We start from the raw sequence: 25857 nt of genomic DNA, 5'->3' as shown, positions 1-25857 counted from the left end.
GTATTTAACATACATTACATAACTTAACCAAAGGTGGTGATAATTATAATTAAGGAATGATATTCATAATGAAATTTTGCAAAATGGGCTTCAAATAGGCATTAGGCTCCATATTTCCACACAATCAAAAGACCCAAAACCTATTCCTATATTATCAACAGTAAGGCCGGAATGTGTGGATGCAACCCAAATACTACACTGAACACTTGTGCACCTATTCTGGGCTTCTTTTTCTACTGCAGAATGTTTATGGTATGAAGAATAGATACACATAGTTATTACAAACAAAAGAAAACCTCGATCAAGCCAAGCAGAAAAAGTGCAAAGAAATTACATTTAAAAATACTAAATAATGTTGAACTAGGCTAAAGAGGTCAGATACATGAACCATTAATTGATGCTAAAAGAGCATCCTCTACTATCCACTGTCCTCAAAAGCAATCCCCATAAATACTTAAAAGATAAAAAAACCTCAAGATTTTACTAAGTGCATGAATAAAATACCTTTCCAGGTTAAATGAAAAGCACTTAAAAACAACATTGATACTTCATCTTGACTTAATTGAATATGAAAGCAAACAGCAGGGACTGACTATGCCAATAAGTATGCACCTGACAATTTAATAGAGGATTAACACTTCTGTAGCTTCATTAAAATGAGAACACCAGTGGCTATTAAATCTCCTGTTCTCACCTCAGAAGACAAAACACTCAGAGGAACAAATATTGGCGCTTGAGGAAAAGTGATATAGTTCAAGCCACATATAGTTCATTAATCATTACAAAACTTCTGGGAGTTAATTGAAACTGATGACAGTGGATTTTGTTTTGGTGTAGACTGTAAACTGTAAACTGTATTATACAGAATTATTTGTATTCCAGTATCTGTATTAATGCAACCAATTGTGAACACAATAAAGTAATTGATGTGGTGGAATGCCAGCACTATTGCTGTTGTTACAGTTCCTAAATCATATTGGAATAATATGTTCGTGTGTATGAAAGCACAAGTATCCAGAGTGTCACATCACACACTATTGACAATGTACCAAGACAGAAGAATCGTCCATACAGCCACGCTGCATCTGAGAAATACATTTAATGAAGTTCTAGAATTTCGGCTTACAAAAGGTGATTATTTCCTGGTTGTTGGGGCAAAAATATATAACATGATGGCAGATGTCTGCGAGCAAAATATATGCAAAGTTATAAAACTAAATAAATGTTTGCATTAGGTTGAGCAAAATTCAGAGAGAGGGAAAAAAACATAAGTGTCAATATGGCCACAGCCCAGCAAAATCATAGTTCCAGCTCAGGTGGAATGATGCTATCGCAGGAATTGGAGAAGTTTAGACAACATGCAGACTATGGAAAGCTACTAAATGTCAAATAAACACCAGTGAAGAGGACAACAAAACCCTTCCGTGGGTAGCAGAGAAATGCTTAGACTTAATTCTGGGATATGAATGACAATGACAATAAATACCCAGATAACAACTGAGGAAATTCAGCACACATGTCCAAGGTCAAATCAAATTAAACATTATGAATTGCAAAATTGGAGACAGAAACAGGTTTGTTAATGTGTTCTTAACAAGATTGAAAAATATAGCCAGCAAACGTAAAAGGTAAAGGTAAAATTACCACAGCTCCAGAGGACCATACAACTGCTTTCTCACCAGGGAGAGAGAGAGTCTGTGGTGGTTTAATCTAAGGGTCACTTGACATCAAGTAAGGTGAAGTTAAGAAAGTGGGACCTTTATGGTAACCTCAGACAGAACTGACCCCTTACTTTTGGTGTCACTCTGGATTGCAAACCAGCCATGTGGACAGATGAAGATGCCAACAAGCAAACATGTGGCCTCCCATTAAGTCAAACAAAGTTAGCATTGTTAACATAGTGAATCAGAAACAAAAATGATGAAAACTAAAGAACATAAAGAAATGTGTGCAAGAACTTGGGGTGGCCAGCTGTTGAGAGATGGAAGAAATGCCATGCATATCAGAGTTACTTCATATTCTGCAACTGGGGACACACAAAGAAAATAAATATTAGCTGCATGTTCCATTTCTACCACCTTTGGGTTGAACAATGGCAAAGAGCTATCACTTGATCCAACTGATCAAGGAGGTACTGAGTTTGAAGGTAACACATCCAAGTAAAGCCATCCTCTGATCAGAAGCATTGTCTGGTCCAAATGTACTCATGTGTCTTGATTAGCTGGTCAGTCACGTTGAAGATGTTGAGTATCACATCACTATTGGTCCAGAGAAGAAACCTGAGAAGAAATCCCAAAAGTAAAGTGCCAAGAAAACTCTAAAGTGATGGAAGAAAACAAATGGATTTCTGAAATCACTGGACCTACAAGCTGGGTAAATTCCAAAGTATTAGAAACAATACGCAAGGCCATACAAACAATTCTCAGGGCCAATACTGAAAAGAGAGAGACTGTTTTGTAGAAGAGGCAGAAAGCTAATTCAGATGAATAAAAAGGACGATTTTTATAAATAATCGTAGCTCCAAGATGGCAAAAAAGTTATTAACCTGGGTAAGGCTGACAGCACATAATTTCGCAAGTTAAAAAACAGCATATTAGGAAGAGAAGTTGCATTCTTTAGAGTTAGTACAGGATACTTTGAAAAGCAAGATCCTGAACCTTGGATCAAAACTTCAACAGAATATGCTTCAAACAGAAGAGCTTCAAAGAGGAAAAACAATGACAACAAAGTGTTTAAGCAAAGTGCTGTACTGCATGTACACCTTGACACTATATCACACTTGGAAAATAACTTACAGGAGTAAAACAAATTGTGAGATACGCTAAAGAATTTAAAAGAGGAAATATGAAAAACACTAAGCCAATGTTAGAATCAGATGAGGAGTGAAATGATTTCACTCCTTTCCCACTACTTATTTGATTGCAACAGACATTGGAAATTTTTGAGGTATGTATTTCCCAATTTAGTATATACATATTTGGAGCCATGTGGATGATAACAAATTAGCCAGACAAAATATCTTAAATTAAGCAGGTCAGGGATCAGTTTTACAGTGCTAAAACACATCCAAGTAAAATACGGCCTGACTTCCACAAAACGTGCATAAAAACACAAACTCACAAACTCAAACTTGGCAGCAAGGAAAATGTAAGTTAGAGTAAAGGAGGTTAATTTTGGCCAAGATACAATTCAATAAGATAAACAACAGTTCAATTATTGTGGATCTGGAGTTCTGTTGCTCAACTAAGATTGTTTAAAAGACAGTTAGTATGCCTTCCTTCTTCTAGAATTGCTGCTGTGAAGTCTTCATGCGTGATTTTCTGGTTGTTGCCCACAGTTCAAATTTAAGACACCATATTATCTTCATTGGAAGAGCACGAGCATTTGGGAAGGAGAGAGTGAGAATGCATGTGTGCAGGAGTTTTCCTCATTACTGGTTGTCCAAGCAAGCACACAGTTGTATCATATGCTGACTCTTCAGCTTGTCAACACAAGTTCAAACAAAGCCATTGTATGGTCTGAAAGCTACCTCTGATGAGCTTGCATCCTAATTGCATGCTTAGCTGTTGCATGTCCAAGCAATTAACTTCTGAATTGTTCATTCTTCTGTGGTTACATACTGTGAATTTTCAGTTTTGATAAATTAGGCAAGCTATTTACACCTCTTCTGGGAAGCCATCATCTCTAGTGGTCGTTCACGGACTGATTATCTTCATCCCAATGTAATAGAATATGGCTACATAACAAAAATTGACAGCATGTTTCGTTTCAGTCAGTGTTCAGTTTTGTTTAAGGCCTATTTTTAAAAATGGTCTAATACCTGTCATCATGAATTAGAAATAAGTGACATGAACAACGATGGCTTCAGTATACCAAGTTGTATGAGCACAAGGAGAAAATGAAAAATTACTGGAAAACAGGAACCTGGATTTTCTGCTTTCCACTGAGTGTTCAGACACAGCAGGCTTGCAAAATACCGCACATGGTCATCACCAGGCTAATATCTTGCTGGGCAAGTTGGTATTGGACAGGGTGCAGGGGAATCCTCTTTCAGGGAACCCTCTACACAGAGGTACCCCGTACAAGGTCATGCTCAAATTTTATCCTACATAGTGAGTTTTCAAACTCCGTTCCCTACCCCCTCACTGGGGCTGGTCAGTTAGATCCGATACACTAGACTGGACTTCACTCTACCTGTAGTCTCTGCAGAAGCCATTGCCTGAACCTGGTACTGATGAGCTTCACTGCTGCAGACCACTTAGATTAGCTGGTCACTAAAGGTGGGACATCATTCCAGATTGGAAGAGATGAACCTCTCAGTTTGAGCCGATAAAGGCTCTGCCAAGCAAAAAGCAGTAGGAACAGCAAGCTGGGTTTCTTGTGGGTGGACTCCTGACTAACTTTTACATACAAGAATGGTAAATACAGAGCCAGAATGGTTGAAAGAGGAACATAAGCTGCATAAGGTTTAAGTGTAGACTTTGAGAAGAGCAGCAAGGCCAAACACTGACTACATCGTTCTATTACAGTTCAGAAAAGGCACAATATTCAGCTACCCAAGCAATATTACAAATAATGATTTTGAGAAAAGAAAATAAGAAGTGAAAATACTCTTATCTATCCAACCTAGTTACAAGAAAGTTAAAATGTTAACCTATAGTTTCATGTGATGAAGGTTGACATAAAAAAACCACACCCAAGTTACCCCTAGCCTCAATACCTGACCCTGATGCTGCCACCACTGGACCTGACCTCCCAGGGTCCCAGCACTGCTGCCCTCCCTAGTTGGCACTCCATGTGCCTGAGCCTTTCACCAGTAACATCTGGCACCATACCCTCCTTCTACACTGCCATCACACTTAAATTTCAGAATATGGCAGCTGAGTGCTGTGAAAAGATACGCGGTGTGCCTTTCTCTGACAGTTCTCCACTGTGATAAAACCCCAGAGTAGAAATATAGTTCCTCATTTCTGAGGGAGAATGAAGTGAAATTTTCTCCGAGAAATGTGGAACTCCTTTTTTCAAATATAATTTATATATATTAAAGAAAGGGAGAGAGGAGAGCGTCAATCTGTGCGAGATCGCTACTCTCCTTAAAATTTTGGCCCTACATAGTCAGGCGCAAAGATCCAGAGTGTCGTGTGTTTCAGGGTCAGTACAATATTTAGATGCAAGCAACAATGCATCAAACTATCGCAAGTGGCGTGACACAAGAAATATATTTGATGAAGTTCCAGCATTTGTATTTAAATGGATGACTACTCTGAACACCTGGAAAGCACAAAACATACTATGATCTTGAATGGCTTTTGAGCCAACACACAGTGTCAATTATTTAACATTTTGGTAGTTTCCTTTTCATTTGCATACTAATTTTGTTACACTATACTGCACTTTTCGTTCAGTCATGTGTCTGATGCAAATAGATTATATTGCTGGAATACATTCTAGGGATCATATTAAAACTATTTAGGTTTTAAACTCTGTTCCCTCAACCCACAATATTCCAATAAAAGAAAAACCATGACTAACCTAATTGTAATGAATCAAATGATTAGAAGCCTTTTACAACAACAGGCCATTCTTCCAGGATAAAACAAAACACTAAGATTTGAGTTCATAGGAGTCTCAGATTCAATTCCAATCCTCTTCTTATTCAATGCCCATACTGTACAGTAAGGGATCATTAAATATGAATCAGGAGCAGAGAGTCTGGCTACATTTCCTATTTAAACAAAAGATACTGAAATCAAGCATCAGATCATATGAATGAATAAGATCATAAAGTCCTGTACTGTTCAACTCATAGGATTCAATATAATATGCACACTAAAGAACTATGCAAGTTTCAGTTTAACCCTTATATGAAGCAAAAACCTGTTCTCAAAAACAACTTCAAAAATACTGTCACTACATAATGCTTATATAGTGGAATCACAGGACTTTTTAGAAAGAATATTTTAATACCAGTTAAACTTTTGATTTTACTGCAAAAAAAAGTTGTCCTGAAAAAATGCATTTTTTTTTAAATTAGTGTGACTAAAAGGACACCATATAGAAAAAAGTTTGCAAGAAGTTTCTTATTCAAAAGGCCTATGGAGATTTCAGCATTTGTAAAATAATTCTTCCAAACCAATAAAACATGAGGCATTTTCTTTGTTTTAATATTCTTCAGATTGCTGGGATGATGACAAAAACTACACATACTCTTCAGCAACAAACAATTCAACTCTTGGCCCCTCGCAAGACTCCCCACAATCTACAAAATTCAATTTAGGAGAGTGAATTTAACTGATTAGCTATAGCTACATTACTTCAGATGTCCACCACCATATAGGGCAGAATGATCTGCTGGATTGATGGCCCTGGCACCAGGTTTAATAACAACTTGTCAAACCTCAATCTGTAGCTGAAAATGTGTCATTTAAATTGATCAGATGTTTGAAACATTGGTAACACAAAAAGCACAAAAGCAGGAAGATTAGGGGATCATCTTCAACGCCCCCTTCAAATGGTCCCCACCCAACCTATGTACATCCTAAAATTTAGCATACAGTATTCACTATGGTTGAGACATGATTTTCTTTTAATCCACACATTTTTGGAAACACTGAAACCTAGAACTCCAACTTCTTTTTTATGCCCTTTAAAAATGACATTGCAAGGATTCATGCATCTGAACTTTGGATAGCTGCTTAATCACTGTTGAGTATTATTACCATTAACAATGTATTTCCTTTTATAAATAAATTATACTGTTTCACATTTCTCTGTACTAAACACTCAATTATCATACAGGCCATCCTCTTTCGTGCTACAGACATGTAATCAAATGGACTGAGTTTGGGAGCAGGACCAAATTTATTTAATATGCGAGCATGTAACCCATTCAGAATTTGATTAAAACCCAACAACTAATCTATTGTGCCTAAAACCTTCGTTATCTTTGATTTTTTTAAAATAGTTTGAAGTACTGTAATTTCAAATAAATGAAAACAGACATTACTTGACTGCAAATCTATCAAAAATTTACAATGTTACACAGTCAATATGAAACCAACCTCACATGTGCACGTAATCCTCCTTGGATTAGGAGCTTCCTGTTGTAACTGATACACTGAAAAGTGGGAAGTGAAGAACCAGCGTTAAATTTTATTTAAAAATACAACCGAAGTACAGAATTAGCAATGATTTAATAGTTTAGAAATATTAACAGGATAACTCAGCAACAAATTGCAAAACCAAAATAATTTGTAAACAGGTTGTAAAGGCAACAAGATTTGATCATTTGATTACGTGGCTTCTGCTTCTAAAAAGCCTTGCACCTCGTTTGAACAGTGATATTTGTATTTTAAGATGATTGCAGGCTACAGGGTGAACTGCACTCAAGCCCCAGCATATAGCCCTCTGAAGTAGCTAGGAAACAGATTTGTTTGGTTATTTTCTAGGTATTCAATTCAAAATCTCACATACACCTCAAGTTTTGCCTTCAGAATGTTTTTGTATTTGCTCCGATATACTTGAAGGGCGAAATTAGTTCATTTTAATCAACGGAAAATTCAGAATGTATACACACTAGGTCTCTGCTAGCATTATATCAAGAGGAAAATGAGAACATTTTCAATTAAACACCATGACGGTCAATTGAATTCTAAAATGATAACTATCAGCACAATTACACCACCAGCTTAGACTTCAAACTATTTACAAACCAATTATAGAACACAGAACATAGGGCCCGTACTGTGCTGTACTGCTCATTGGCCCACAATGTCGTGCTGAACTTTTACCCTCATCCTAAGGTCTATCTTGCCACTACCCCCTACCTTATAATATCATCCATATGCCTACCTAATAGCCGTTTAAATGTCTCCAACGAAGCTGACTCTACTACCTTTTCCGGCAATACATCCCATGCCCCGACCACTCTCCGAGTGAAGAACCTACCTCTGACGTCTCTCCTATATCTACCTCCACTCACTTTAAAACTATGCTCCCTCATAATAGCTACTTCCACCCTAGGAAAACGTCTCTGGTTGTCCACTCTATCTATACCTCTGATCATTTTGTACACCTCTATCAAATCACCTCTCATCCTTCATCATTCTAAACAAAAAGGCCCTATCTCTCTCAACCTTTCTTCCTAAGACCTTCTCTCCATTTCAGACAACATCCTGGTAAATTTCCTCTGCACCTTTTCCAATGCTTCTGCACCTTTCCTGTAATGAGGTGACCAGAACTGGACACAATATTCAAGATGTGGCCTAACCAGGCTTTTGTAAAGCTGCAGCATAACTTCAGGGCTCTTGAAGTCAATCCCTCTATTAATGAAAGCTAACACTTAACAACTGTATCCACCTGGGTGGCAGCTTTCAGGGAACAATGGAAATGAACCCCAAATCCCTCTGCTCCTCCACACTGCCAAGAATCTTCCGTTAACCTTGTATTCTGCTTTCAAGTTTGTCCTTCCAAAAGGAATCACCTCATCAGGGTTAAATTCCATCTGCCACTTCTCAGCCCAGCTCTGCATTCTATCAAAGTCCCTTTGTAACCCAGAGCAGACCTCCACACTATCCACAACTCGACCCACCTTCGCATCATCTGCGAACTTACTAATCCACCCTTCCTCTCCTTCATCCAAATCATTTACAACAATCACAGAGAACCCAGAACAGATCCTTGTGGTACAGCACATGTAACTGAGCACCATGTTGAATATTTTTCCATCCACTACCACTCTTTGTCTTCGAAGGGTCAGCCAATTCTGAATCCAATCTGTCATATGTCCTCCTAACCCATTCCTTGTTACCTACATTCTACACATTGAGCACTATAGTTAGGTTGTTTCACAGCCTTCTAGCATTACTGATACTTTCAAAATAGCTAGAGTAGAACCACTCTGAGTCACAACTATGATAGGAGGTGGGGTGCGCATCATAAATCTATGGGGTTGCAAGCTCTGAAGCAGCAATAGCTGTCATGGAACTTGGAGTGCTTTCTGACCACTGCAGGTTGCTCTAGATAACTGTCCTTTTTTCCATTAGTAGACGTGGTCCAACCAACTCCTGTCTGGAGGCCTCAGTGTAGCTTCAAAAATAATACCCGTTAAAATTTAAGTATTTGTATACTATACATATATTACACTTTTAATCAGCACACCCGAGGCTTATCTCATGTATCCCCATGCCAACGGTCAAGATTCTCAGCAGTTGGAAGTATCCCAACTCTTCTCCTCAGCACTTGGAAGTCACCTGTCTCCTCCAAGCCTCAGCAACTGAAGCTTTCCCCTCCTCACTCGTCAGCAACTATAGCCTCACCACTCCCACTCAACAGATCTCATATCCCCAAAGCTTTACTGTGGGATTAGATGACGTCCGAAACATTACAATAGAATAACATTAAAATAGTGTCAGAGACATTGAGCGGAGTGGGGGGGGGGGGGGGGGGGGGGGGAGACGAGAACTGAACACAGACATTGTTTCAGAGATAGTAGGAACTGCAGATTCTGGAGAATCTGAGTTAACAAAAGGTGTAGAGCTGTTTGAACATAGCAGGCCAAGCAGCATCAGAGAAGCAGGAAGGCTGACATTTCGGGCCTAGACCCTTCAGAAATGCTGAAATTCAGAAATTGCATTTCTGAGAAAGGGTCTAGGCCCAAAACATCAACCTTCTTGTTCCTCCGATGCTGTTTGGCCTGCTGTGGTCATCCAGCTCTACCTCTTGTGAACACAGACACTTATTTATTATCACTAGCAATGTGTTATTTGGACAGCTCATGATTCAGCCAATGGTAGGCTGCAATAACATTTAACTCCCACATAAAACATCTTTTTCGCAGTGAGAATTATCTACATAAAAAGCTACAGACTGTCAATTGTAGCAAATTGTAACGCATCATCTTTCGGGAAGAAGATTCTGAAATGAAAGTGTTGATACAATGCAGTTCCTAGAACCGAATTTAGGCATGGTATGTGGGAATTTGAAACTGGAGTCTTTTTCCCCTGCCACAGTTCCTACAAAATGAACATCAATAACAGAAAAATGTAAACTCAAAAAAAATCAATATCTTGTGATTATTTAGTTCGTAATTTATTGAAGGACTGAAGAATCATACTGGATTTGAAATGGTAATTCTTTCCTCTGTTCACAGATAACTGACAGACCTCCTGAGTTTTTACAGCACTGTTTTTATTTCAGATTTCCATGATCCATTTTTTTTTATTATTCACATTCTATTAATACTAAACAATTACCTTCAGTTCAAAAAAGTAAAGTTTTAAATGTAGAATGCAGGCATCCAATGGTGAAAACTGAGGAGTAACCCAGGGGTGAATAAAATTCAATCAAGCTTAGTGTTTATTACATTTAAGTGGTTCCTCCCATTACGATTTACCAGGTTAACCATTTGAAAGGTAAGGTCATGAACAGATGGACTTACCTAACTAAAGAACTGCTTTAAATGCACAATCTTTGCAGTAAGTGCAGTCCAGAGAGGTGATTTTGTTTCGACAGTTAGAGCTAAATTAATTTAAAATTGTACGGTAAACTCTGAAGGATTGCAAAACCTATTATTTATTCCTCAATTTAAAGAACGAATTTCAAATGAGGGATAATTAATCTAAAAGGTCTGTTTGTGTCTTTCACAGAGAGTGCCATGTCGTCATGAGGATGGGTGGAGCTTAGATAGATTCTTTGGTTTCAATTGATAATAGTGATTGCTGAGAGCTTTGGTTCCAATGCAAAGCGGTTGTGTGCAGTTTGTAGGTCACAGAGAGAAACTAGCTAAAAGTAAATAATGATTGGTTAGGCCTGCATTGTAGGCAGAGAAAATGCCAATTTAATAATTCACCATGTGGTACTCTGGTATGACGTAATCTAAGTTTGGATTTCATAAGAGGGAGAAAAAAAGTTGGAAGACTGTCCGCTTTGAAGCTGGTGAAAAATTTACAGGGGTCTTCACAATCTTGTTGCAAAAGAAAAATCAAAAATATTAAGATAATCTGAACAAGAAAGTCAGGCATTCACAGTGAAAAGTGGCAATTGAAAGCGCTACTCTGAGACTAGTTGGAACTGACTAAAATTGAAAGCAGCTTCTGGAGGAGTTTGGCATTTTTTTGCGATTGTCTCTACAGAAATAGATAAGAAAGATATTGTAACACATCAGAAAATTCTTGTGGAAAGTAAGTAACTAAAGGCTATGTCATATGTGGAAATAAATAATGCTGTTAATTTTATTTCCTGTAATTTGTTTCATAGGATCTGGGTATTACAGGTAATGACAGCATTTGTTGCCCATCCCTAATTGCCCTTGAATTGATTATGATGCTAGACATTCCAGATGAAAGTTAAGATTAAATCATAATCCTGCACTTTGAGTTAAACATAAGCCAGCAAATGTAAACATCTCCCACCCTAGCATCTCAGGTCCCAGACTTCAAACAATTTGATTCACACCATGTGATATCAAAAAATGACCGAAGATAGTACTTACTGCAAAGACTATGGGCCCTGACTATAAACCGGCAGTAGTCCTGAAGATTTGTGCTTCAGAATTAGCCACACTTAACTAAGCTGTTCCAGTATAACTACAATACTGGGATTAAATCTACAATGTGGAAAATAACCTAAGCTATGTCTTGTGCACTAAAAGCAGAATTATCATCCAATCAATTACCTTCCCTACCAGTCCATTCTCCATCGTCAGCAAAGTAATGGAAGGGGTATCATCAGGTAGCACTTGCAAAGAAGTAACTTGCTGCGTGACATTTAGTCGGGGTTTCATAAGGGCCACTCAGCTCCTGCTCTCATTACATACAGCCTTGGTTCAAACATGGGCATAACAACTAAACTCCAGAGCGACTGTCGATGACATCAAAATAGCATTCCTCAAATATGGCATCAAGAAGCTCAAACAAAAGTCAATGAGAATTAGTAGATGTTGTGATTGTTTTGAGGTAAATCATTTCAGCCTTAGGGCAAGAGTAAAGGAGTTCCTCATGGTAGATATTTTTAAATCAACCTGTCTTGTTGTTTATGTCACCCCTCTGGAGAACTTCTGGCTCAGAGGCAAGGGCACTATGACTGCACCACAACAGGCCCAGTTCCTCAGGATAGTGCTCCAGGCCTCAAGTGCTTCATCAATGAACTTCCCTCTACCACAGGGTCAGAACTGGGGATTGCACAATGTATAATGTTATTTACAACTTCTCAGATAGTGAAGCAGTCTATGTTTGTAAGAACAGGACAACGTCCAGCTTGGGGTGACAAGTGGCATACAGATTCATGCTACATAAGTACCATGCAATAATCCAGAGAAATCTAACCATCATCCCTCAATATTCAACAGCATTACAATCGCTGAATTACAATCACCACTATCCTGGATATTATCTTGATCAGAACATGAATGGTGCATGCCATATCAAAATCATGGCGACACAGGCTAGGAATTCTGTGGCAAGTACCTCACCTGCTGTCTCCATAAAGCCTGTCCATCTACAAAGGTTCAAGTCAGGGGTAAAATTAAACTTCACTTGCCTGTATGATAAGAGCAGCTCCAACAAAATTCAAAAAGCTTGATACCATCAATAACAAAGCAGCCTATTTGATTGACACCTCACCTAACACATTCAACATTTACTCCCATCGCGATCAATGCACTGTAGTAGCAGTAGAAACTATGTACAAAATGCACGACAGTAACTCAAAGCTCCTTCCACCACAACTTCCAAGTCCAAAACCTGCCCCATGAAAAGGACAATAGCAGCAGATTCATGGGAACAGCACCATTTGCAAGATTCCCTGCAGGGCACATATCATCCTGACCTGGAACCATATCACGGCTCCTTCACTGTCAGAGTTAATAGCCTGGAACTCCCTCCCTACCAGCACCGTGGATGTCTCTATATCCAAAAGACTGTAGCAGTTCAGGAATGCAGCTCATCATCACCTGTTCCAGAGTAATTAGAAATAGCCAATAAATGCTGCCCTTGTCATCACTACCCACATCCCATGACTGAATAACAAAGAAAATATTTTTCTCAAGGACATTAGCCAATTTGTTGCAAAAGTCAATTGCCAATGGTTTCATGATAACCGTTACTCAGGTGACCCTTCAATTTTAAATTTATTCATGGAATGTAAATGACACTAGCAAGGCGGTATTTTGTTTAAAAATGTGAAATCTTGTTGCATACTAGTGTTCAGATTTTCTTTGAAGCTAACAGCCCCCACTCAATCATAACAACTTTCATACTGCCTAGAAGTATGGTGGCAGCAGGTTCAATTGAGACATTCAAAAGGGTATTAGTTTATGGTTTTTAAATTTTAAAATGTGCAAAGGCCCAGGAAAATTGGCTTTAAGTCATTCTGCGTATTTGCACAACCGGTGCAAAGAAAATGGGCTGAATGGCCTCTTGGGCCGTGATAGTGATACACTGAAGAAGCATATTTTTCAACTTTCATATTAATAGGAAATCATGTGGACATGTTGCTGGAATTAGTAAACAGCATCTACAATTTTAACTCCAAGTTCATTGTATTTATGTTAGGTGATAATTGCTATTGAAAATGCTCAAAATTGATTAATTTTAACCTTATTTGAGAGTCTTGTATTTGAGAAATTTGTTGGTGTTTTTGCATCTGAGGTCTCATGTTATTCATACATTGAGTGACATTTGTCCCTGTTCACGTCCCACCAGAACAAATTCTGTTCTGAAGATACAGGGAGAGAGCTGTTTCCAAATACTTTTCTTTTGAAAGAATTCATGATGAAATGACCCCTTTTTCAATTGGATCCCCTTTTAGGATTGCCAGTCCTCCAAGATCAGCCTGGAGACTCTAGGATTTGAAGATCAATCTCTGGGAACTGTTGTGCGTGACCCTGGAGAAGGATCATGGGGATTAATTCTTTTGTCATTTTCTTTGGACATTTCCTCTTCACTAGGCATAAAAATATTGAAAAAAGTGCCTGTTTGACTGACAGTTAAGCATCATTGAATTAGGGAAGGAGTCATTTTACTTTCCAATTGGGCAAGGTAGGCAGTGCGTCACTATATCGGCCATCTAATTGTAGGAGTCAAGTCATGTAATAACTTGGTTAGGAATAGATTTAAATCATAGTTGGTAACCATATCTGCCTTTCAAATTGGTTCTCTGAGAAGTATCAAGTGTCTTAGCTTCCTCCTGTATTAGCACAGCCAAGATCAGGAAATCAGATCAAGATGCAAATCAGATCAAACACGCAAAGCTCTCACAGCAAATGTGCCTTGCTGGTTCACCACCTTGAATCTAGTAGTTAAACTATGCAAAGCACTTAGATCTTCCTCAACACATGTACTTTACCAACCACAAGCATAATATATCATCATACATCCCCCTTCAAGCAATAATATGAAAGATGGCCTTGAGACTTGCTCAATATCATGGTCAATATGTTTCCCCAATTATATATGTATGAAAAGGTTAAAATTCAAGTTGGGGTAGCAATATTCCGTCACAAACTTCCTTCAAATATTCGCACACTTTGTTCATATCTGGCGCTTCACTTAAGACCCAGCTGATAAATCATAGAACTCACCCAACTGAGGCAAGTGAGTTCCAGTGAGAGGCAGTTCTGTGACTTGAACTCGTGACCTTCTGGTTGGAAGTCGAGTGTGGTATCACTACAGCTATTGAGCTACCAAGACTTTAAGATTTCAGAAGTCTTCAGATAATCTATACACAATTATTGAAAGTACTGTAAGACACTGTTCAAAATTGATAGTTTTTTTCTACAATTACAGTACTTCAGTTAGAAACTTCAATTTATCGTATTTCTCTTCACTTTAGTACAAACGTAGCAGACAACATCCAGAACTATATTTTTCCTAAACACATAAATCACATTGATTTCAAAAGAATAACTCACTTATGGGCTACCTTAAACCTCAAAGTTCAGCTATGTAAAGAATTTGGGAAAGGATGTCAGAAAACTGTACTTTAGGAGAACTTGCTTTCACAAACAACATATGTCCACATTAAATCCTCCAATTGGAATTTTATTTGAAGTAAATGGGTACTTACAGTAAGATTTCCAAACTGGAGGCTTATATTCATCATTTTCTGTGTACAAAAATAAAAGAAGAAAAATTACCAATAAAGAAACAACAAGTTCTTAAACAAACCATTACTGGCAATTTTCCCCATGGGAACACGATAATCCCTAAATTTATAAAGAAGCTGAATTAATGAGGAAGACAATAAATTCTTGTCATTTCTCTCATTAAAAGGATCTAGGTAGTTGTGGCACAGCTGCTAATGTTGGAGTGATTAAAATCAGGATGCATAAAAATTGGAAGATCGAGGAGATTCAGTATGCTTGTAAAACTTGTCAGAGGTAGCAAGGGGCAAGAACCAGGAAGGATTTGAAAACAAGGATGAAGATTTTAAAAATTAAGATGCTGCTCAACCAGGAGCAAAATGTTGGTCAGCGAGTACAAGGATAATAGTTGAACAGGATTTGATATAAGTTAGGAAACAACTTATACCAACAGCAATTGGAAAATATCAGATTTATGGAGGGTGGAAAAGGGAAAGCTGGCACTGAAGTACTTGTCTCACGGTAACAAAGAGGATGAGCTGAGATGGAGAAAAAGGTGAAATTAAAAGTTGGAAGTGACAGTGTTAGTGTTGGAGTTGAAATATGGTTCGAAGAATTGCTGGCTGTCTAATTCAGCCTCAGGCACACACAGGGTTGAAATAGATGGTTAAAGTACATAGCTTGAATGGGGATTGCAGTCTATAACCAGGATTTTCAATTTTTAGATCATGTGTAGGTATGTATTGTTATCAGCAAGACCTCCTTCCTCTACTCGCATCTTCAGCAAGTCCACTGAACCAAGTACCAATCAGGCACTTGTGGACAGCCAACAAACTTCTCAGTCAACAACCTCCCAGGATATCAATTTACCAGTACACTTGAGACTGCCAGCAATCACTGTGATGTTACTGCTTTGGCACACCCAGGTTGCTGACTGCACAGAAACACACAAGTTGAGGGGGTGAGACAGCTCAAGGGCAGAATTCTGGGGTGGGACTTTCAAATGCAAGGAAAGGGGCTGGCTTTCAATGGCCATCTATCCTGAACCCCATTCATCCTAGGGATCAAGAGAGGTGATGAACAGAGCCAGGCTCTGGGAGCACACAAGTGAAACTTTTGTGTTATTCATTCTTCGATTGCAAGTGTCATTGGCACAGCCAGCAATTAGTATCCTTCCATAATTACCCTCAAGAAAAAAAAACAGCAAGCCACTTTCTTGTACAACTGAAGCCCATTTGTATAGATACACCGAAAGTTCTGGAATTCCCTTTCTACAGCAATGTACTTAGCAGTGAGAAAAGAGTGAAGGGAGTTCCAACTCAGGAGGTGCAGTCATCATCTTTAGTCCGAGTACCTGATTTGTTAGTCTGGCAAAGTTATACCATGCTACCACTCCCTACTTAATATGTTTTTAGATGGCATCACAGAAAGGCAACATTTGAAAATGGAGTATAGATATAGGTGAAGCAAAGAGAGATTAAATGCAGAGTATTACAAAAGCAGACGGCCTATGGTTCATTTCTTAATGGATTTCAGTCTGTCAAAGCCTCAAATTTAAAATTCTGATCCACTTGCTTAAATCCCTTTATGGCCTTGTTTACTTCCAGCCTTATAATCTCTCCCCAAAAACATTCCATTTCTTTGCCTCTGTTCTTTTATATATGCTATTTTCTTCCCCATATCAATAACTATTCTATCTTCAGTTATTTAAGCCCTAAATCATTGTCTCCGCATCTTTTTGACCAAAGAAATAATCACTTCCTACCATCACTCCCTTGGTTAATGACAATATTCTACAACTAGGTTGAAGCATGATGAATATTTTCAATGAGAAAGACAACATATTGTGGCTGGTGGAGAATGCTAGGAATACTAAAATGAGGAAATAATTTTAAAAGTAAAGCGAAATTGCCAAACAACCCAGAGATAAAGCATTTATTTCTCACTACCATTACCATCAAGCCAGGAGATTAACCCCGGTTCAATGAAGTGTGCAGGAGGGTATACCAGGAGCAACATCAAGCACGCCACAAACGAAGAGTTAACTTAGAAATACGAGACGACCCCTTTCGCATGACTTAGTCAAAATCCTGGAACTTCTACCCAAAGGGCCAAACAGCACAAGCAGCAAGTGATAGACAGAGCTAAGCAATCGCACAACTACGGAATCAGATCTTGCTCTGCAGTACTGCCAATACGGTCATAAATGGAAGAGTACAATTAAACAACTCACTGAAGTTTTCAAAAAACATTCCCATCCTTAATAATGGCAGAGCCCACTACGGCAGAGCCCAAAGACTGAAACATTTGCAACAATCTTCAACCAAAACTGCAGAATAGATGGTCCATCTCAGCCTCTTCCTGAGATCCCCAGTATCCCCGATGGCAGTCTTCAGCCAATTTAGTTTACTCCATACAATATCAAGGTTGGAGGCAACAGATACTAAAAAAAGTTATATGGCCTGACAGCATTCCAAAAATTGTACTGTAGACTTATCAATTATGTGGCAATGTGGAAAATTGCCTAGGTATACCCTCTACATAGAACACAGGACAAATCCAACATGGTCATTTATCATGCTATCGTCTATTCTAGATCAGCAGCATTTGTTTAGCAACAACCTGCTCAGTGACGATCTGTTCAGGTTCCACCAGGACCATTCTACTCATTGTCTCATTGCAGGTTGGTGAAACAGGAAGAAAAAGACTGAATTCCAGAGGCAGAGTTAGAGTTATTTCCCTTCACACCAAAGGCATGTTTAACCGGAGTGTCATATCAAGGAGCCCTAGCAAATTTGGAAACAATGGAAATCAGGGAAAACTTAATGCTGATTGGAGTCATTCCTAAACACAAAGGATGATCACTGATGAATGCACAATGTTCCATTCCATTCATGATTCTTCAGATACTGAAGCAGTCCACGTTCAATTGCAAGATCTGGGCAACATCCAGGCTGGGCTGATAAATGGCAAGTAGCATTCTTGCCAAACAAATGCCAGGAAATTACATCTCCAATGAGAGAATCTAACCATTGTCTTTTGACATTCGATGGCATTACCATCACTAAATGCTGTACTATCAATATCCTTGGGGGCTATCATTGACCAACAATGGAACTGGGCTAGCCACATAACTAGAATAGCAACAGGAGCAGATCAAAGGTGAGGAATCCTGCAGCGAAAAGCTCACCTCCAGACTCCACCAAATTTGACCATCATCTACAAGGCATAACTTAACAGTGTGGTGAACACTTCTATGCTGCCTGGGCGGGCGAGGCTGTTACAAAACAAGAACCTTGATATCATCCAGAACAAAGCAGCCTACTCGATTGGCACCACATGCACAAACATTCACTCCCTCCCCCACTAGCTCATGAGCAGCAACATGTACCATGAGCAAAACACACTGCAGAAATTCTCCGGCCCTTCTAAAACAGCACCATTCAAACTCATAGCAACAAAGTGTGGAGCTGGATGAAAGCAGCATCTTAGGACCACGAAAGCTGACGTTTCAGGCCTCGACCCTTCATCAGAAAAGGGGGATGGGGAGAGGATTCTGAAATAAATAGCGAGGGAGGGGGAGATGGACCGAAGATGGATAGAGAGGAAGACAGGTGGAGAGGAGAGTATAGGTGGGGAGGTGATAAATCAGTCCAGGGAGAACGGACAGGTCGAGGGGGCGGGATGAGGTTAGGAGGTAGGAAATGGAGGTGTGGCTTGAGGTGGGAGGAAGGGATAGGTGAGAGGAAGAACAGGTTCGGGAGGCGGGGACGAGCTGGGCTGGTTTTGGGGAGGGGAGATTTTGAAGCTTGAGAAATCTACATTGATACCATTGATAACAGGGCTCCCAAGCAGATTATAAGTTGCTGTTCCTGCAACCTTCGGGTGGCATCATTGTGGCACTGCAGGAGGCCCAGGATGGACATGTCGTCTAAGGAATGGGAGGGGGAGTTGAAACGGTTTGCAACTGGAAGGTGCAGTTGTTTACTGCAAACCGAGCGGAGGTGTTCTGCAAAGTGGTCCCCAAGACTCCGCTTGGTTTCCCCAATATAGAGGAGGCCTCAACGGGTACACTGGATGCAGTATGCCACATTGGCGGATGTGCAGGTGAACATCTGCTTGATGTGGAAAGTCATCTTGGGGGCTGGGATGGGGTTGAGGGAGGTGGTGTGGGGGCAAGTGTAGCACTTCCTGCGATTGCAGGGGAAGGTGCTGGGTGTGGTGGGGTTGGAGGGGAGTGTGGAGTGGACAAGGGAGTCACGGAGAGAGTGGTCTCTCCGGAAGGCAGACAAGGGTGTGGATGGAAAAATGTCTTTAGTGGTGGGATCAGATTGTAGATGGCAGAAGTGTCGGAGGATGATGCGCTGTATGCGGATGTTGGTAGGGTGGTATGTGAGGACTAGGGGGATTCTCTTTTGGCGGTTATTGCGGGGACAGGGTGTGAGGGATGAGTTGCAGGAAACTCGGCCAAGGGCATTCTCGACCACTGCGGGGGGGGGGGGGGGGGGTGGGAAATGATGTTGTGGTCCTTGAAGAATGAGGACATCTGGGGTGTACAGGAGTGGAATGCCTCATCCTGAGAGCAGATGCGGCAGAGGCGAAAGAATTGGGAATAGGGGATGGAATTTTTGCAGCAAGGTGGGTTGGCAGAGGTGTATTCTAGGTAGCTGTGGGAGTTGGTGGGCTTGAAATGGACATCGGTTTCTAGGTGGTTGCCTGAGATAGAGGCAGAGAGGTCCAGGAAGGTGATGGATGTGTTGGAGATGGTCCAGGTAAACTTGAGGTTGGGGTGGAAGGTGTTGATGAAGTCCTGGGAGCACGAGGCAGTGCCGATACAGTCAATGTAACGGAGGAAGGGGTGGAGTTTAGGGCCAGTGTAGGTACGGAAGAGGGACTGTTCCATGTAACCAAAGTGGCATGCAGATGAGAGTGTGTTGGTGGAGGGGGACTGGTTGGGTCTGTGGAAAGGAAGAAGCAGAGGGCCTCGTCCTCACCCTCAACAACGTCTCTTTTGATTCCTCCCACTTCCTTCAGACAAAGGGGGTGGCCATAATGATGCCACCTGAAGGTTGCAGGAACAGCAACTCCTATTCCGCTTGGGAACCCTGTAGCCCAATGGTATCAATGTGGGTTTCACAAGCTTCAAAAGCTCCCCTCCCCAAACTGCGTCCCAAAACCAGCCCAGCTCGTCCCTGCCTCCCTAACCTGTTCTTCCTCTCACCTATCCCCTCCTCCCACCTCAAGCCACACTTCCATTTCCCACTTACTAACCTCATCCTGCCCCCTTGACCTGTCCATCCTCCCTGGACTGACCTATCCCCTCTCTACCTATACTCTCCTCTCCAACTATCTTCTCCTCTATCCATCTTCGGTCCATCTCCCCCTCTCTCCCCTGTTTATTTCAGAATCCTCGCCCCATCCCCCTTTTCTGATGAAGGGTCTAGGCCTGAAACGTCAGCCTTAGTGCTCCTGAGATGCTGCTTGGCCTGCTGTGTTCATCCAGCTCCACACTTTGTTATCTCGGATTCTCCAGCATCAGCAGTTCCCAATATCTCTGACCATTTAAACTCATGACAACTACCATAGACACAGGCAAGGGCAGCATTCACCTTGAATTTAATCTCCAAGTCAGTCATCATCCCAGCTTGAGAATATTATACTACTCCCTCTGCATGACTTAATCAAAATCCTGGAACTTCTTTGCAATTGGCATTACAGTTCTACCAACAAATGAACTGCAGTAGGTCAAGAAGGCAGCTCATCAACACCTTGTCAAGGACAATTAGGGATGGGCAATAAATGTTGGCCAGCCAATGATGTCCACCTCCCATAAATATTTATTTTTCAAATGTGGGATCTGGAGTCCACTGCCAAAAAGTGTGATGGAGGCAGGTTAACAGAAGCTGGAAAGGGAAGTGATTATTCTCGAAGAACATGCTGCAGCACAAGGTGAAAGTCAGGGATGGCACTAGATAAAGCGGTCCTTTGGAGGGCCAACATAGACAAGACAGACTAATTGCTTACAGTATGAAAGGAGGCATTCTGTACTTCAATACCTTGAGCCATAACTGGCACAAAGGAAAATGGCCATACAGGAAAGCATTTCAGTTCCCCATCAGCACAGGAGGAGTTCCATGGAACAGCGTCCTAGATCTAAATATCTTCAGATTATTTATGACTAGATTCTGTTCGTTCCACTTATAAAAGGTGATATTTTCTCCAGTTGGTTGTCTATTATTGAACGTTCTCCAGAATTTTGTTGATTTCAGGGCGAATGGATCCACTGCTGCTATGGTAGAAGGGTCCAGACCCGAAACGTCAGCTTTCCTGCTCCTCTGATGCTACCTGACCTGCTGTGTTGATCCAGCTCCACTTCTTGTTACCTCAGACTCCAGCATCAGTAGTTCATAGAACATAGAAAAGCACAGCACAGTACAGGCCCTTCGGCCTGCGATGTCGTGCCGTGGAATAATCCTAATCCAAAAATAAAATAACCTAACCTACATTCCCCTCAATTCACTGCTGTCTGTGTGCATGTCCAGCAGTCGCTTAAATGTCACTAATGACTCAGCTTCCACGACTACCACTGGTAAACTATTCCATGCGCTCACAACTCTATTATCCCATTATCTCTGTCATTTGATCCACCTGGTTTCACTTATTCCCAAAATAAAAAATTTAAGCAGTGACCTCTTTCTAATTTCTATCCAACTGAAAATTATTGCTGTGGCAGTGTGTACCTTGAACTCAAATTTTATTAAAAAACGTTGCGCTGTATGATGCTATTTAGCCTATAATATCTGTTAGAGTTGTTTGAGCACTTCAACTTAGTGATAATCTCCTGACTTTTCCCCACAAGCTGCACAGTATTTCGATTTAATCACCAAATCTCTTGAATGTCACAATTGAATCTGCCTCCACCACACTTCCAAACAGTGCAATCCAGACCCTAACCGTTTGTGCAAAAAAGTGTATTTTTCACCTCACATTGACTTCGTTTGCAAAACACTAAATCTGTTCCACTGGTAACAGTTTCACCCCTATCTTTCTGAGCCCTTCATAATTTTGGAAGTTTCTATCAATTCTCCTCTTAGCTTTCTCATGTCCAAAGGAAAACAGTCCCAACTTATGCAGTCTATCCTCATAACTGCAGAACCAGTCTCATGAATCTCTCAGTACTTTTGTCAATTATTTGCATTCTTCCTGGTGGATGGCAGTACCCACTGGCTGAGGTTATTCAACCTCTGCCCTCAGAGACACGGTGACCCTCAGGTTAAACTACTACCAGTTACCTCTCCCTCAAGAGATAGCAGCCGTATGGTATGGCATGGCATAGTGTGGCATACAAAAAAGTATACACTATACGCCAGCTGAGGGCTAATCTGTCTCTTACAGAAGATCATAAAAGTAGATGAGCAGGGAGGCTACATCCCCATTAATGAATCCTTTGATACTGTATGTTTTATTAACAGCTTGTCTGTTCTGCCACCTTTACATACGCAAATACACCTCACTCCGCTTCAGCACACATTTCAGAATAATACCCTTTATTGCGTACAAAAATGTATCACCTCACTGCTTTGAACTTCATTTGTCAAATATCCATCCATTCCAACAATGTGGTTTTAAAATTCTACACAAAAGTTTACAATTGAAGTAGTTGACAAATTTTGAAATGATTCCCTACACACCAATATCTAGATCATTCATGCATATTGGGAAGAGTAAGAATCCCAATACTGATTCTTGGGAATGCCACTACAATTAAAAGCAAAGATCTGCAGATGCTGGAGACCTGAAATAAAAACAAAAGATCATAAAAAAGCGCAATGTTTGCAATCCTCCCATCCACTGGACCACCCACAAATTCAGAGAAAATTGAAATATTATTCAGTGTCTCAACAACTTCCATACTCTTCCTTTTATACCTATGGATGCAACTTATCAGGGCCCATGGCTCATCAGTTTTAAGTACTAAATTAAAACAAAAAACTGTGGATGCTAGAAATCAAAAATAGAAGCAGCTGGAGAAACTCAGTGGGTCTGGGAGCATCTGTGGAAAGAAAAGCAGAGCTAACTGCTCTGTAACCTTCTGAAGGAGGGTCACTGGATGCAAAACATTAGCTCTGCTTTTCTCTCCACAGATGCTGCCAGACCTGCTGAGTTTCTCCAGCAATTTTTTTGGTTTTGTTTCAATTTTAACTAGTAACAGCTTATCCAGTACTTCCAACACTTTTCAACCCTTCCAGTTGCAGCTTTTCCTTCTGTCATCTTGGCCCAGGGAACAGCTACGTCTTAGGGAGACAGATGAAAAGTATTCATTTAATACCTGAGGCATGCCTCTTGCTTCATTTGCAAATCCACTCTCCAGTGTCTAATCATAGTCATAGAGGTCTACAACGTGGAAACAGGCCCTTCGACCCAATTTACCCATGTCGTCCAGCTTTCACAATTAAACGACTCCCATTTAGCTGTGTTTGGTCCATATCTTGCCATACCCATCCCATTCACCTATCTGGCTAAATGTTTCTTAAATGACAAAATTCCACCACTCTCTCTGGCAGCTGTTTCAGACACCAACCACTCCGGGGGAAAAAAAAACTGCCATTCTGGACCCTTTTGTATCTGTTCCCCTCTCACCATAAACCTATGCTGTCTAGTTTTAGACTTCCCTGGCATGGGAAAATGCTGCTGACTGTCTACTCAATCTGTGCCTCTTTTGATTTTATAGCCTCTGTACAGTCACCTCCAATGCTCCAGGGGACAAAAAAAAAGTCACAGCCTATCCAAACTCTCCTTATAACTCAAGCCTTCCAGTCCAGGTAGCATCTTAGTAAATCTTTTCTGCACTCTTTTTAGTTTAATAATATCCTTTCCATAGTAGGGTGACCATAACTGCAGGCAGAACTCTAAATGTGGCCTCACCAAACTCTTATACAGCTGCAACAAACTGTCTCCACTCCTATGCTCAATGCTTCGACCAATAAGAGCAAGCACGTCAAAAGCCTTTGCCACCACTTTGTCTATCTGTCACTCCACTTTCAAGGAGCTATGAACCTAGGAGCTAGATTTCTTTGTTCTCTAACACTCTACAGGGCCCCACCTTTGATTGTGCAAGTCCTCCCCGGTTTGACCCACCAAAACGCAACACCTTGCATTTATCTAAATTAAACTCCAATTAGCAATATACCTTCTGTTACTACACTTTTACTACTGATGTGTTTACAGAAGACACTGGGATTTTGTTTTATGTTAGCTGTTGGTCTTTTCTCATAATCCTTCTTTGCTTTTTCACCTCCTTCTAAACTAACGCTTGGTTCTCAGTGATAATGGGAACTGCAGATGCTGGAGAATCCAAGATAATAAAATGTGAGGCTGGATGAACACAGCAGGCCCAGCAGCATCTCAGGAGCACGAAAGCTGATGTTCTCACCTGTATTTACTATCTGATACCTGTCATAAACACATCGTTCTTGCCACCAACCTTTGGTTCCAGTCTGTCTTTGTTTTCTGCCCTAACGAACTACTTTCTCTTCCAGTTTTTATACATTCTTACTTTTTATACATTCTATCATTCTTACTCTGGATTGACCAGACACTTTTTAAGCCATCATCCTAAACCTCATGCTATGATCTCTTTGGCCAAAATCCACTGTCACTTAATCTACTTTGCCAAATTTATCTCCAAAACTCAAGTCTAGTAGTATCTCCTTTCTTGTTGGATCAGAGACATACTACTACAGGTAGTTCTCCCGAACCTAAGTTTAGGAACCCTCATCCCTTACCGACCTGTAATAGTGATATTTAAAAAAACTGATCTATAACTATTCTATAAATGTTTATATCTCTCCAATTTCCTTACAGATTTGTTTCTCTGTACCTCTCCCACTAGTTGATGGTCTACAGATTATACCAAGCAATTCAACTGCAGTTTTATTCTTTAGCTTTAGCCAAACCAATTCCATGCTTGAACCCTATGAAATGCCCTCTTTCTCTCCGGTACTGCAGGGCTCACCTTAATATAAAAAAAACACCCGTTCCTCCTTTTATACTTCCCCATCTTTGCTGAACACATTGTAACCAGAAGCATTTAACATCCAGATCTGCACTCACTTAATGCAGGTCTTTTATTACCACATTATAATGGCATATATGGTAATCTGTGCCTGTGCCTCTCCGATCTTATTAGGTATACTCTGCGCATGCACAGTAAAACTGATTTAGACTTCATTATCTTCTCCCTTACTCTGACTTCACTTATTAGTTTACTCTTAGTCCCGCCCAGCATTTCACAATCTCGTATTAATTTCTCATGTACTCTCCTATTTACTCCAATGCTGCTAAGTTGGTTTAAACCTTCTTCAACAGCATTAGCAAAACACAGTCTTCAAATATCTCAACCTCTGCTCTGTTTAAATGCAACACTTCTAGCCTGTACAGATGCCATCACCTCTAGAGCAATTCCAGCGTCCAAGGAATTGAAATTTCTCCCTATGGCACCATCCTATTGCTGCATTCAGTTACGCATGACACAGATACCTTAAAAAAAGGGTCCACTTATTAATTTTCTGTTGAGTTCCCTAAACTCAAATTACAGGACCACATGCCCCTTCCTACCTATGTTGCTATTACCAGTATGGATCCTAACCTCTGGATGTTCAACCTGCCCTGTAATAATGTCCTTCAGCACTTCTATGATATCCTTAACTCAAGTACCAGAGAGGCTACAAAACATCCTGAAGTCACATTAATGGCTGCAGAAACCCGTGACCCCGAAT

At 40.4% G+C, this 25857-nt stretch overlaps 1 protein-coding gene across 9 annotated transcripts in view; it reads right to left on the bottom strand.

Annotated features, from left to right (window-relative positions):
- The window catches only part of chn1 (chimerin 1), a 171758-nt gene that overhangs the window by 141021 nt on the left and 4880 nt on the right, over positions 1-25857 (bottom strand). For 6 of the 9 annotated variants that reach the window (XM_048535082.2, XM_059647204.1, XM_059647207.1 and 3 more), the window contains exons 3-4: positions 15064-15102; positions 7062-7117 (exon numbers count right to left, since the gene is read on the bottom strand). In XM_048535082.2, the coding sequence (XP_048391039.1) occupies positions 7062-7117; positions 15064-15102 (95 nt within the window). Of the gene's footprint in view, positions 1-7061; positions 7118-14578; positions 14716-15063; positions 15103-25857 lie in introns of those variants that run through there. The other 3 variants (XM_059647206.1, XM_059647205.1, XM_059647208.1) reach the window with 2 other exon arrangements.

This window comes from Stegostoma tigrinum, chromosome 7, assembly GCF_030684315.1.
Source record: "Stegostoma tigrinum isolate sSteTig4 chromosome 7, sSteTig4.hap1, whole genome shotgun sequence".
NCBI classification, from domain to species: domain Eukaryota; kingdom Metazoa; phylum Chordata; class Chondrichthyes; order Orectolobiformes; family Stegostomatidae; genus Stegostoma; species Stegostoma tigrinum.
This window is presented reverse-complemented; position numbering and strand designations above follow the sequence as displayed.